The 13,531-nt window shown below is 50.4% G+C and overlaps 2 protein-coding genes across 2 annotated transcripts; one reads left to right on the forward strand and one right to left on the reverse strand.

The window, feature by feature from the left end:
• Window positions 1-1,497: 1,497 nt before the first annotated feature.
• On the reverse strand, window positions 1,498-2,538 carry LOC101754795. The gene has a single exon (XM_004956139.3). The coding sequence runs from the start codon at window positions 2,536-2,538 to the stop codon at window positions 1,498-1,500; it is 1,041 nt and encodes a 346-aa protein (XP_004956196.1).
• Window positions 2,539-5,669: 3,131 nt separating this feature from the next.
• LOC101755195 (biotin synthase, mitochondrial) lies at window positions 5,670-10,313 on the forward strand. The gene is made up of 7 exons (XM_004956140.2): window positions 5,670-5,815; window positions 6,098-6,318; window positions 8,442-8,621; window positions 8,793-8,899; window positions 9,177-9,382; window positions 9,472-9,611; window positions 9,819-10,313. The coding sequence occupies exons 2-7, from the start codon at window positions 6,100-6,102 to the stop codon at window positions 10,122-10,124; spliced, it is 1,158 nt and encodes a 385-aa protein (XP_004956197.1). The 5' UTR covers window positions 5,670-5,815; window positions 6,098-6,099; the 3' UTR covers window positions 10,125-10,313.
• The last annotated feature ends 3,218 nt before the right edge of the window (window positions 10,314-13,531 follow it).

Below are 13,531 nucleotides of genomic sequence, written 5' to 3' on the forward strand. Positions count from 1 at the left end.
TAATTAGTATCGAAACATTCGATGTGACGGTTGCTAAAAATAAGTCAGTGGAAGAAAACGAGGCCTTAGTCTCGGAATTTTTGACTCCACCGGCTCATGTTTCTGCTCGCTCCATCCCACAAAGACGGTACGATTAGCTTTCAAAATCTATCTCACAAAGAATGTTCATATAACTTTCAAACAATCCAACATAGACCCTCGTAATACCTTCTAGCCCAGCTAACAAATCGATCATTTACTTCCACCATCGATACTCAAGCCAGACTCGCTAAATAAGGAAGGTTAATAGGTCCGACAATTATTGCAAGCGTGCATGCATAATTAATTCTACTCGGTAATCCATCCGATTACGGAGAGTTATTAGGGGTATTTTGAACTTTTAGCATTGCTACCGTCTTATCTAAAATTTTATAAACGAACAAAAACACCGTAGTGTTGGAGCTGGAGCTGGCGGAAGCTCCACCAAAGGCGCCCTCGGATGCATCACCAATAAATAAGAACCGTCGATACTATCATTGGGAAAGTTTGCAAATAAATTTCCTTAAACCTAAAACTGATAAATACACAACTCATACACTGTCGCAATACATGCCGCTATTTAAAACACCGATTCTCTGGATAATTGGAAATTTAGTGACCAAATTACGTATTGGACGAAACTTTCGTGATAGCTATTCACCCCTTGGTCGTGAGAGTTTCCACGAGAACGCAAAAGCCAACCATGCCGGAAAAAGTCAAAGTCTCCGACGGCAGATTCTGACATCCAGCTGCGCTGGCCATCGACGTGGCAAGTAGAGTGGCCGTGGGCCGTGGCCTAGTGGGTCATCTTTAATGCCGCACGGCCTGCGACTGACGCCACCTGACCTCACCTGGCGCGGCCCGGCGTCGTCTTCGCCCAAGAGCGGAAGCCGGAAGCTGCAGCGGTGCAGCAGCAGCAGCCGCCTGCAGCCGCGCACTACCCCTCGAAGTTGGCGGCCACCGGAAAGCATGCCGTTGCCGGTAGGCAGAGTGGAGCGGAGTACGAGGCTACTGTCCCCGTCCCCCCCGTGAGCCTCGTGATGCCGCAATAAATGGGGCCGGGGCCTGGGCCTGGCCGGCTGCGCGACCGATCGAGGCAGGAGAGCACAAGTCACCAACTGCTTCCCCTTCTGCTCAAAGGGAAGGGATGGATCAGTTGCAGCAAGCTCGCCGGCGCCGAGCACGGCATCGGCAGCCGAGGCCAAGGACCTCGCACGGCAACTCGATCACCGAGAAGAAACCGAACGCGCAAGAAAGAGATGCTTGAAGAAAATCGAAACCTGTGACGATTCTTGATTCATTCTCCATCATCGGTCAATTCTCAAATTCCCAACCATCAATTTGTTCAACGACCAGACAACGAGCAGCAGCAGAACTATCAACGTCAGAAAACAGCAACGAACGGAACAATATGCTGACGACAGGGGAGGAGAGAGAGAGAGAGTTCAACACGGCCAAGCGACGGAACGGAATGGCGCGTCACCGCCGGTAGCACTGCAGGTGCAGGAAGAACCCGGCGGGTGGCTGCCCCTTGCTGGCCATCTCCTCGTCCATCCACACCCGGCCGCCGTCCGCCGCCCCACGCGCCTTCACCATGAACTGCGCCCCGCCGCCGCCGGGGGACGCGCCGGCGAACCACCAGTCGTGCACGTCCCACATGACCTCCACCACCGCGCCGTCGCCCAGCACCGCCGTCCGGTTGCCGCGGAAGTTCCACTTGACCCGGCGCGCCTCCACCACCTTCTTGCCGTCGACGCTGACCGCCACCTCGCCGTCCCTGGAGGATGGCCCTCCTGCCCCCCACTCCTCCCCGCGGCACGCCACCGTGACTTCATGCTCCGCGCCGTCGTCGCGGAACCGGCACCGCGTCGTGTGGACCAGCTGCGCGCGCGCGGCGGCGGCGGAGTGAGGGAAGGCCGCCGTCCCGCCGCGGACCTGCTCGCGCCGGCTGAGCAGCGCGCGGCGCGGGGCCGGGGCGAACCGGCGCCCCAGCTCCCGCGCGCCCTCGCCGCCGCCGAGGAGGAGAGCGAGCTCGCCGTCCGCGACGACGGCGAGGTGGTAGTCGCGGGAGGGCTCCGGCGAGCCCGGTTGCTGGTACTTGGCCTCCGCCGTGTCCCAGTAGATGCACACCGCGGTGCCGGCCTCCGTGGCGAACGACCGCGTCCCGCGCTTCTTCTGCAGGAAATGCTGCGCACCCGCCGGCGGAGCCGGCGCGGTCGTCCGGCGCGGCGTGCCGACCGCAGCCAGTGGCAGCGCCCTGGATCCGTCGTCGACGGCCACGGCGAGCCCGGTCACGCCGGCAGCCGGTGCCCCCGCCGCCGACCCCGCCCCGGCCCCGGCGATGCCCCGCGTCCAGGTGACACTGATCCGGAGCTCCTTGCGCGACGACAGCGCGACCCTGTAGACGCTGGCGGTGGCCGCTTGGAGCGAGCGGTCGAGCGCGGCGCCGGCTCCCCTGCCGCCCGCGGCCCCGGCGGCCAGCGCGACGGCGCCGTCGCTGAAGCAGGAGAAGTCCCGCATTGCGCCGCTGGCCGTTCCTCGGAGCAGGCGATGCCAAAGGGAAGGCGACGAGGACGGGAGCGAGAGCGAGACGACAGGGTCACGCGCGCGCACGACTGCACGAGGCGTGGACCTCGGCAGGGGCAGCCCACCAAAGCAAGAGGAGGCGGCCGGGTGGAGACGAAACGGAAAGGCGCTGCGTGTCTGCGAGCTACTACCAGAAAGTAGGAGTAGCTGCTGGCTGCTGGTCCTGGCCTGCTGCTGCTGGCTTGCTGGTAGGAGCTGGAGCTGGAGGTGGAGGGGGAGGACCAGGCTCCACGGCGGCACGGCAGATGTGGCTGGCCTGGACGCCTGGTGTGCTAGCACGAGCACCGCAAGAATGTTTGGGATTGGCAGGAGGAGCACGGAGGTGGGGCAGCGGTAGAGCTCGAAGGGGGAAGGGATCAAAAGATGCTGCGGCCGCTGCTGGCTGCCGGAAGAATTGAACGGGCTGTGTTTTTTTTGGTGCTCGTGTGGTTTGGTGAGCTTGCTTTTTTCTTTGGTTTTTTTCTGGATATCTTTTTTGTTGAGGTGAGGTGGCAAATTGCAACGTGTGTGTGTGAGAGGTAGAACGGTTGGGGTTGACGCATTTAAGGTGCGGTTGACAGTGTCTTGACCGGGTTAACGAGCCATGAATCGGCGACGTAGTCTCTGCCTCTCAGCAGTTTGCTGGTCAGTCCCGTTGTCTACGCGATGACATCGGCCCTGTTTGGAGTCGCTTTTCTGGAACTCGCTTATCTGGCAAGCAAGCTTATCTGATAAGCCGCTGCCTGGAGAATCTGCTGTCTGAATAAGCAGGGTGTTTGGCAATCCTGATTATTTTGTGTCGATTGTCTGTCCTGGTTGGTAAATTGACCTGAATGCCCCTAAGGCTGATACTCCTGCTTTTTTTTTGTGACGTTGAGGTACATAACGTAAGAATGCCCTATAACTTTTTTGCTTCTGTAACAGGAGCCATGTCAATATGTATATTTGCTATTTGCTTCAATGCATATTTCAGAGATGGTTAAAATGCCTGTTGGACTGGTGAACCAGAAACATTCAGGGGTGTCCGGCGGCGGGAGGAGCGGCGGCCAGGCGGCGGCCAGGCGGCGGGGACCTCCGGCGGCGGGGCGGCGGCCAGGCGGTGGGGGCGTCCGGCGGCGGGGCGGCGGCCAGGCAGCAGTACAGTCCGGCGGCGGGGCGGCGTCCAGGCGTCGGTGGTGGAGCCGGATCCAGGGGGGTGGGGCGTTGACCGGCGGAGGTGGCGCCCAGGCGGGGGCGGAGGGTGCGTCCGGCGCCGGGGCCGGCGGGGGCGGCGCCCAGGCGTCCGGCGGCCGGCGGCCCGCGGCGGGAGCCTGGCAGGGGCGGCCGCCGGAGGTAGGGACGCGGCCCGGCCGACCCCAGGGGCGGCGCCGGGATCTGCAGGGGGGCGGCGGCGGGATCTGGAGCGGCGGCGGCGGGATCTGGAGCGGCGGCGGCGGGAGGAGCGGCGGCGGTCGCCTGGAGGTCGAGGGTACCAGGGGAAAATTTCTCCGCTTGCCCCAGAAGCGTGGTCTGACCCGCGTGGGAGATAAGCGGAGTGCTAGTTGTATTTCAGATTCTCCAATAAGCGGCTTACGTGACAAGCGGAAAATAAGCAAGGTGTTTGGGTGGGTTTATCGCTTATTTTCACCAATAAGCGGGAAATAAGCGACTCCAAACAGGGCCATCATGGCGCAAAAAAAGAGAAAAGAAAATGCATGCACCCCTATGCGAAAGCATTGATCTTTTTATTTTGTTTTGTAACTGATTGTGACGAGATCTTCTTCTTCTTCTTTTCCCTTGTAATCTAGAGACACAACAGCAGCACAGGAACGCATGCGTCAGACATACGCGCCGCACTGATCGATACGGCGTGCGACCGTGCGTGCGTGATCCGATCCGATGGCACTCCCTCTCTCCCCGGTGTCAGAAACGATCATTATGCCGGACAACGATTACTGCGTGCTCCCATCGATGTGATTCCTGCCCGGCCTAACCACGCATCATTAACCTTTCACCTGGCTCCCCTTCTTTTTCCACGCACGGATGCCTAACCATCTGCATCGCGTGGCGTCGCACCAAGTCAAAACCAGCCTGCGTCGCCGTCGCCGCCGTCACTCCTTCATTACGGCGCTAACCTAGCTGTCGACTCCGGCCTAACCAGATGATTAACTAATTGCGTGGACACGTACGTGCAGCGCTGTGGCAGCGACGACTCGCCCATGCACGGGGCTGGACAAAGCCACTGCCATGAATGCGCGCGTACAGGAGCCGCGAGTGAACGCGCCAGACCTCTGTCCCTCCACGTTCAAACCGGAGCGTTTGACACGTTATGGCTAGCTACGTGTGACTGTGGAAGTGCAGTTCGTGACTGGATCGTGGATGGGAACAGACGGCCGGTCCTATAGATTATTGCTTGCCACTCCCTACTACGCGCGAAAGCGATGGTGCGGCGCACGATCGCACCGCAGGGCCCGTGCGCGCGGCAATGCGCCGGGGACCGACTCCAGACTCCTCTACCCATCGACCGTCGTGCCGGCCACGCCCACACGTCCAGCGGCCGCAGCCAGCCGGGCGTTACGGCAGCAGGGCACGAACGCATCGATTCAGCATGGCAGCCAGCTAGTCTCCGATCCCTCGGCTGCGACTTTGTGAGCCTGGGAATGATATGGGCGCCCGTCTGGTCATCTGGCTGGCGTACGTTGGGCGGCCGGTTGAGAACCAACGGCGGCGGCAAGCCGGCCGGCTGGCCGGCCGGGAAATGTAATTGCAGCTGGCTGGTACCGGCCACCGGGGGCGGCAGGGTGGCTGCGGCCGGCCGTTTCAATGAACGGGACTGTGGTCGATGTGGATGGGTGCACGGGGTCCGAGCACGACCCCGATCGGCCGGGCCGGCCCGGGCGACAGCGATTGAGATGCTGCCATGAGCCCATCCATGATCGATCGATCGATTCGTTGCAAGCAAGGTCGTGGGCCAAGGCAGAACGTCAGCGGGCCACATGGGCTGGAAATTTTCAATGGGCCGAACTGTCTCCCGCGCGCAATGCAAGTTGTTGGGCTGTCCTGCAGTCACGTTAATCTCCCTCCTCCCCGGGCAATCGTCATGCCTCTCTTGCTTGCTTTCCCCACGTTCGTTGTTCACCCCCCGCCTCTCTTCTCTCTCGCTCTTCCTTTCCAGGCGGCGACGACTGGGCGAGCGGCGGTGCCATTCGCCCCGCCTCGGCCGGGCCCTTTGCCGGCGTCGACCACCCACCAGGTGCTGCCCGCCCATTCACTCCCCTTCCTTCTACGCGAAACGGGGCACCCTAATGCAAGCTATTTCTATTCGGATCTGACCCAGTCACAGTGTAGAGGAAATGGATAGGGATTTGTCATTTGTGTATCTAAACGATAAACATGGAAGAATAATTGTACCTTGTGTAAAACATGCTTAGCCTTAGTAGCATCTCTCTTCTCTTATAATTTTGTCTGGCTTGCTTCAAGCCAAGCCACTATGCTTATGCGTGTTGAGCAACGGGTTGCTATGTTCGTGAATCAGGCATGGCAATGATGCTGCTGGCGGCGGGGCGCAGCTTGCGCTCCATCCTCCACCCGCGGCTTGCCGGGGCGGCGGCGGCGTTCTCCTCGGCCCCGTCCGCGGCATCGGCGGCAGCGGCGGAGGCGGAGCGGACGATACGGGAAGGGCCGCGGAACGACTGGAGTCGGCCCGAGATCCAGGCCGTCTACGACTCCCCGCTCCTCGACCTCCTCTTCCACGGGGTACGTATGCTTACTCGGGCTGGACACTCGCGATCCCAGAAACCTCTGTTAATCCTCTGGTTGTGTCGTGTATGGTACTGGATTAATGGCGATGCCTCAAATTTAGCAAAAGATTCTGTCTTTAACTTCTGGGCGCTGAAGGCCTTTGATTTCGTACTAAGGTTGTACGTTTAGGGTCTTTGGACTGTGAAAGCTGGATTTGGAGTGTCAGAGCTGTAGCTTACTTCTCTCAGATACTTGCTAAATGCCATTTTTGCTGTTGCCTAGTTGAGTCTGGTCAAGTGGATATTGCTACGTAGTTGCGCCTCGGGGGTAATGCCAAAAGGTTTCATTTTGGGAGGATTTCTTGTTCTTGTGGTAGTTGGCGATAGCGATTGACATTTCAGCTCTGTGGGGCTTTGTGATGAGGACACAGCAGTGGATATTTCTATTTGTTCCATTAGATATCTGAAGATTATGCCTTTATGCTAGCCATTTCTGGTTGATTTTTTTGTTTAGAAAAAGGAAATGTTTCTGGTCTCCGCAACCGCGCATAGCCAAGTTTTACAGCATTCTCAGCTCAAAAGCTGATGAAAAAAAAGGGAAAAGATGTACGCATATAAAGGGAATAAATCAAAAGCAAAGTCTATTATTGCTTCTCCATCCATTCTTGGCAAAGATATCCAAAGCGACAATCTCCAACGCTTTGCTTGCTGAACAGATAGTTTCCCTTGATTCCTCACGCTGCAGTAGAGACCAAAATCGCAACCAATATGCTCCCCTAAAAACAGCATGAAAAGAGGTAAACCGTTTTTTCTCAAAAACCAAATCGTTACGCGTACACCAAATAGCCCACATAAGAGCTGTGACCCCCACGAAAATCAGTAGCCATTCCTGGTTGATGTTTCCAGCATTCACGGTCATGTTCAGCTAAATGCTTGGTGGATTTAGTAGATGAATAATGTTGATATGACACCCAGTTTCTTTGTATGGTGCTATTAAGGATCAGCTCTGTCACTTTAGGCCGGCCTTTTAGCAGTGGAAAGACCTGATGACAGTAATGTCAACTTGATTGTGTTCTTTTTGTTCTTAGCATCTGGGATTTTTCACTCAATCTATAGACACTGAAATGTAACCACTGATACAAAATATTATAATTACTAGCATTTTATGATGGTTGTGTTTTGGAGCCTTGTTGGTTATTTAGAGTTTCCTTAAACTGATGAAGCCCTTTCATTCTGTAAATGTTTTTTGCTTATTGCCCGTCCAAGAAAAGATATCAGATGGTGTGTGCTGGAGTATGTCTGATAAAGAAATTATTGTGTTTATATGGACCTAGGTGTCAGTTTGTAAGTCTATAAAAACTCTTAGCTATTTATAGATCCATTTGCAGTGTTGGTAGGAAGGTACTGCCCTCGAGGGCATTTAACAGGTATAGTGTGGAAATTCACATCAAGCATTTCTTTAAGGTGTTTTTTTGGCCATCCCTTGTAGGTGCTTTGGATAGTTGGGATTGCAGGTGATGCAAGGTTTCACTTTTAGGTGCCTTTATGTGGTGGCAACGTTCTTGACAAATTTTTCTAATATCTGACTCTAGTAGGCCGTGGAATCATCTCATTGGTATTGGTCAAGTGTTAAGTATCACATAATTTTGTAGAGAAAGTAAATATAGAAGTTTATAGTTTATACGCTAAGAATTTCTAAAGTTTGATGCTACGTGTAGGAAAGGCTAGTTCTTGTTGTAAGCCATGGAATGAAGATCAGGCTTCAGGTTTGATGGCTCATTGTTAGGCAATTATTGCATGATAGTCTGATAAATGCAAGTCAATAACAAAATCATCTCATACCCTATTCAATATGTTCGGTCACAGTATCGTATTCATTTGGTGTAGAACGATTACATTCCTGTGCGTCTTGACTCATCATAAAATGTAAGCATTCTTTGCATTTACTCCACAGATTGCTAGTTTGTAAAAAGGTATAGATGTATAAGAAAATGCAACAACTCAAATGATTTATTATTCTGCTAAAGAACACTATGTTCTCTTACTGTATTGGTTTACCTGATGGAGTTAGCATTCATGTGACCATATCACTATGCCATCTGTTCTTCTCATTATTGAGCGAATGCTTTATGTTTTCAGGCTCAGGTCCACAGACATGTTCACAGATTCAGAGAAGTGCAGCAATGCACACTTCTTTCAATAAAGACTGGTGGGTGCAGTGAAGATTGTTCTTACTGCCCTCAGTCATCAAGATACGATACTGGATTGAAGGCACAAAAATTGATGAACAAAGATGCTGTCTTAGAAGCAGCGAAAAAGGTACTGTTTGTGTAATAATCTTCTGGGAGGTCAACAAGTTCACTTTGGCTGTTGTTTTTAACTGCTGCTAGGTGGCAATATAACCTTGTATTTTCTTGTTGACTGTAGACTTTATAACTCATACATTTTTGTGCTGTATTATATTGTTCCTTCTAACCTATTGTTGCACAGGCAAAAGAGGCCGGGAGCACCCGTTTTTGCATGGGAGCTGCATGGAGAGAAACCATCGGCAGGAAAACAAATTTCAACCAGATTCTTGAATATGTCAAGGAAATAAGGTATTCACTGGAATCTTTTATTATACTACCATAAAACTATGGTATATGGTGCAAGTTCTGCATAAGCATGCACAAGTTCTCTTCTATGTCGATGTTCTGTTATTTTTGCCTTTATTTGCCTAGTTGTGTACTTGTTTGGAAGTTGGATCAAACTAGCATATGCACATGTCATTTACTGAAGGCCTTAATGCATGGAATATGATGAACAATGAAAATTTTATGTGTTATTATTGTATTATTTTAACATTCTACATGCATTGGATAATTAACGTTGTAGGGGTATGGGCATGGAGGTCTGTTGCACGCTAGGTATGATAGAGAAACAGCAAGCTGAAGAACTCAAGAAGGCTGGACTCACAGCATATAATCATAACCTAGACACATCAAGAGAGTACTATCCCAACATTATTACCACAAGATCATATGATGATAGACTGCAGACTCTTCAGCACGTCCGTGAAGCTGGAATAAGCATCTGCTCAGGTAATTCTCTGAAGTCACTGGTGTTTCTAGCTAATAAGTGTTTCGGCATGTCTTCAATATGAAATTTGGTGCATCATTCTTTTGTTCAGGTGGAATAATTGGTCTTGGAGAAGCAGAGGAGGACCGTGTAGGGTTGTTGCATACACTGGCCACCTTGCCTGCACACCCAGAGAGCGTTCCTATTAATGCATTGGTTGCTGTAAAAGGCACGCCTCTTGGGGATCAGAAGGTATTCTGTACTGTTCCTTGTTTTTTGTATCTTATATGCGTGTAGCTGGTGAATGAGCCTCCGTTTCACAAATGAGAAAAAGGCATGTATCTATAATCTATATAATATATAGCTTAGAATTGTTAACTTCATGCAGTACAGCCAGATTTAGGATTACACTTGCTGATTCTTTTTTTTCTTGGGATGCTAACCAATGTTCTACATCAGCCTGTGGAAATCTGGGAAATGATCCGCATGATCGCCACTGCTCGGATTGTGATGCCAAAGGCAATGGTGAGGCTTTCAGCAGGCCGTGTACGGTTCTCCATGCCAGAACAAGCGCTCTGCTTCCTTGCTGGGGCCAACTCAATCTTTGCCGGTGAGAAGCTTCTCACAACAGCGAACAACGACTTTGATGCGGACCAGGCTATGTTCAAGATCCTTGGTCTAATTCCCAAGGCCCCAAGCTTTGGCGACGAAGAGGCACCAGCTCCTGCTGACACCGAGAGGTCTGAGCAAGCCGCTTCAATGTAGACCATCGTTGCCGATTCTCTGTATCCAAGTTAGTGCGAAACTAGCAGTAGTGTTAGCTAGCTAGAGCACTGTATTGTAGAAACCACTACACTGTATTGTAGAAACCACTACATTGTTTAGTCGCTTGAGAGTGATTAGACATAATTAGGGAATGCCAATATATGATGTATTTCAGCCAGCTTCCATCTCTGATTTCTCTCGAGGCAGCGCAACAGGACTTGTCATGAGTTGTCTTCCGGCTTTTGCCGCTTTTCAGAGATGGACTGCACTTCCATCTCTGATTTCGTGACAACTGATTGGAGTTTTGTGCCCACAAACCAAGTGCCTTTTCAGATAGGCCTATATAGCCTCAATATGAATAACTTCAATGAGTATGCATGCAGAAACTTTTCAAACGAATCAATTCAACGATCACGATTATTTTCTTCGTTTCAAATTGCAGGTTGTTTTGACTTTTATAAGTTTATAGATATTATTATGCACCTAGACATATAGATGCATAATAATACCTATAAATCTATAAAAGCTAAAACAACCTACAATTTGGAATAAAGGAAGTATAAATGTTTTTTCAGGTTTCTTATATCAAACTTACTAGCCATGCTCAAATACAATAGAGCAACGGGAATGTCATTCCCATAAAAAGAGGAGTAGGGTACTCATGAAAATCCGAACCGGTTGTACCAAAGGGATGATATAATTTTTTTATGGCATTGGACATTGCCGTAATATTCGGTGTCAATGAAGGCTTATTCAGCTACGACACTGTCGGGCAATCGAAACATCATGCATAAAATGAAGGCGACCTTTACAGTTATTAAGTTGAGGGGAAAAATAATATTGTGGGTTTTGATGGTTACTGAAAAGCTCTATTTTTTTAAGCTAACTTTGGCAGGAGCACTGTCATATCATTTAAGAAGAGAATGCAGTCTGGTTTGCATAGCTAATGTTACATAAATTGTCATAACTCATTGCTCCAAAAATAACGTTCTAACATAGAAATGAAAAGCCCTATCAATTGTTGGGTGGGCAATATGAAATGTTGACTTGCTTATTGACGGTGTACAATAGGTTAAGGATGTGCCAGTTTCGTTGGTGGTCGAGGCATTAATATGTCATTGCCAAGAGCTATTATGTACGCTTGTCAGTTTCTGCACAGATGATATTTAGCTGATAAAATGCTTACATTTGCAATTTCCTGATTTCAGCACCTATCTCTTGGATTTTCCGTTAAATATTAATATTATTAAAAAAATTCCTTCTCCAACGCGGCCTACAGCCCTGCATCGCTTATCAGCAGCTCAGCACAGCAACAACAGCAAGAATCGAGCCCAACTGGGGACAGGTGGGCCTTCCTATTAGCGTCGAATTCCCTTCCACCTGAGAGTTCGAGTCGGACTCGGACACAGCCAGAAATGACGATCCGGTGGCGTCGTCCGTACGCCACCGCCATCCCTCCGCCGCCGCCATCGCCACCGCATAAAAACTACAAATCCTCGGATCATACGCGAAACAAATCCCGCGACAGGCAAGATCGCCCGCATCGTGTTCAATTGCAAAGTCTAGCAAAGGAGAGCGTTCCCAGCAACCACTCACCCGTAGATCTCGTCGAAAGAGATGCTCTGCCTCCCCTCCGCCGCCGCGCTCCGGCTGGCCGATCCGGCGGCACGTAACGCCATTGCTTCGCAGCAGCAGCGTCTTTCTCAAGCAACTATATTTATTGGCCCCTCGCTGTCGACGGGTACATCACCTACCGCTAAAAGTCTCGCTGGCGACGAGCATGTCACCTACCGTTGAAAGAATAACGCTAATTAAATCTTGGAATAAATTCATAAAAATACGAGCACCGGCAGGGTGGGCAAGTTCCACCACAAGTAACGTTGAGCTACACTAAGTTCGCATGTTAATTATTCAAATACTTCATTTTATTCATTTTCTTCATTAAAAATATCATGTATGGTTTTATTTTATTAATGTAAAATATTTTATATACAATATTCATTATTTATATTTGTTTATTGAACTATTTTTATAAAACAAATTCACAAGTGATATTTGTCGATATCCCTACCTGTATATTTTATGATTAGTTCATTCTTCCAAATCGTCAATAAAGTGAATAGATACTTATTAATTGCAATCACCCAAATTTAGTAGATATGCGAATGCGAATTCGAATTTGAGATATACATTTTGTATTCGTATTCGGGACATCTAAATTCGTATTCAAGTAAATATGGTTAAAGTTAATATTCGAATCTGATTCTATTCGAGTCCGATCTGATTCTATCTTAATGGGAGGTAGAGGCCATGAAAAAACAGAGGAGAAATGAGTACTTCTCATGGAGCTTTGACATGGACGGGTTCTTTTAGTAGCGAGGGATCAATGTACTAAATGGATGAGTGGACAACCGAATAAAATCTTGCAAAAATGTAGTTATTATATAGGTCGACTTTTATACCATTATACAAGTTGAGAAAAAAAGTAGTAAAGTGGGATTTGATAGTTGTCGGAAAGCCCGATACGACTTATCGAGACAAGAAAAGATAAAATAATAAGAACATGCTAATTTTAACGGTGGCCGAGGTATTGGTGGATCCAATTAGATTTGAATGGCAGATTTGTACCATCATCTCGAGAAATCGAATCTACAAATTTACTACATGTCGACTGCCACTACTATTATGCAGGCTAATCAGTTTCAGTTTGCACAGAATTTAGCGATAAGATGCTAGAGTTGCAATTATACGCTTTCACTATCCATCTTCTGGACTTTCCGTTTGAACGAGATTATCTTAAAAAAAAAGGAAAATCTGTCCAACGCGGCCTGCTCATCAGCAACTCAGCAAGACCCGAGCGCTCCAGTGGGCCCACCTTATCCAGCGAAATTACTTCCTTCTACTCCTACTCCGTTCGAAACCTAGTCGGACACAGTTCCTCCGTCGCCGACCTCCGCCGCCGATACGCATCTCAAATACACTTCCTCGGCTCCGATCTCAAACCCGGCGCAAATCAAATCTCAAGCAAAATCCTTCCTCATGCAACCAGGCGATCTCGCGAAACCATTCCCCATGCAAACGAAGCAATCTGAGCTCAGCGATGCTCTGCCTCCCCTCCTCCGCCGCCGATCCGGCGGTGCGTGGCGCGCTTCGCAGCAGCAGCGCTAGAGCTTTCCTCACGCCTCCACTACAGCTCGAGGCATGCTCAGCTTCTCCTCCGCCGCACCATTCGGGCCAGCAGATCCGGTGGCGCAGCAGCAGAGCTCCCGCATGCAGGAGTTCAACTACTTGTTGATACCCTTGAGCTTGCTGCAAGTGGCACTTGGCCTACCCAACTTCCTCCTGATTGAACGATCGAGTGGGGTCCCTCCTCGGACGGCGAGGACAGGGACCATTGATATCATGAT

This window comes from Setaria italica, chromosome II (genome assembly GCF_000263155.2).
Source record: "Setaria italica strain Yugu1 chromosome II, Setaria_italica_v2.0, whole genome shotgun sequence".
Classification (NCBI taxonomy): Eukaryota; Viridiplantae; Streptophyta; class Magnoliopsida; order Poales; family Poaceae; genus Setaria; species Setaria italica.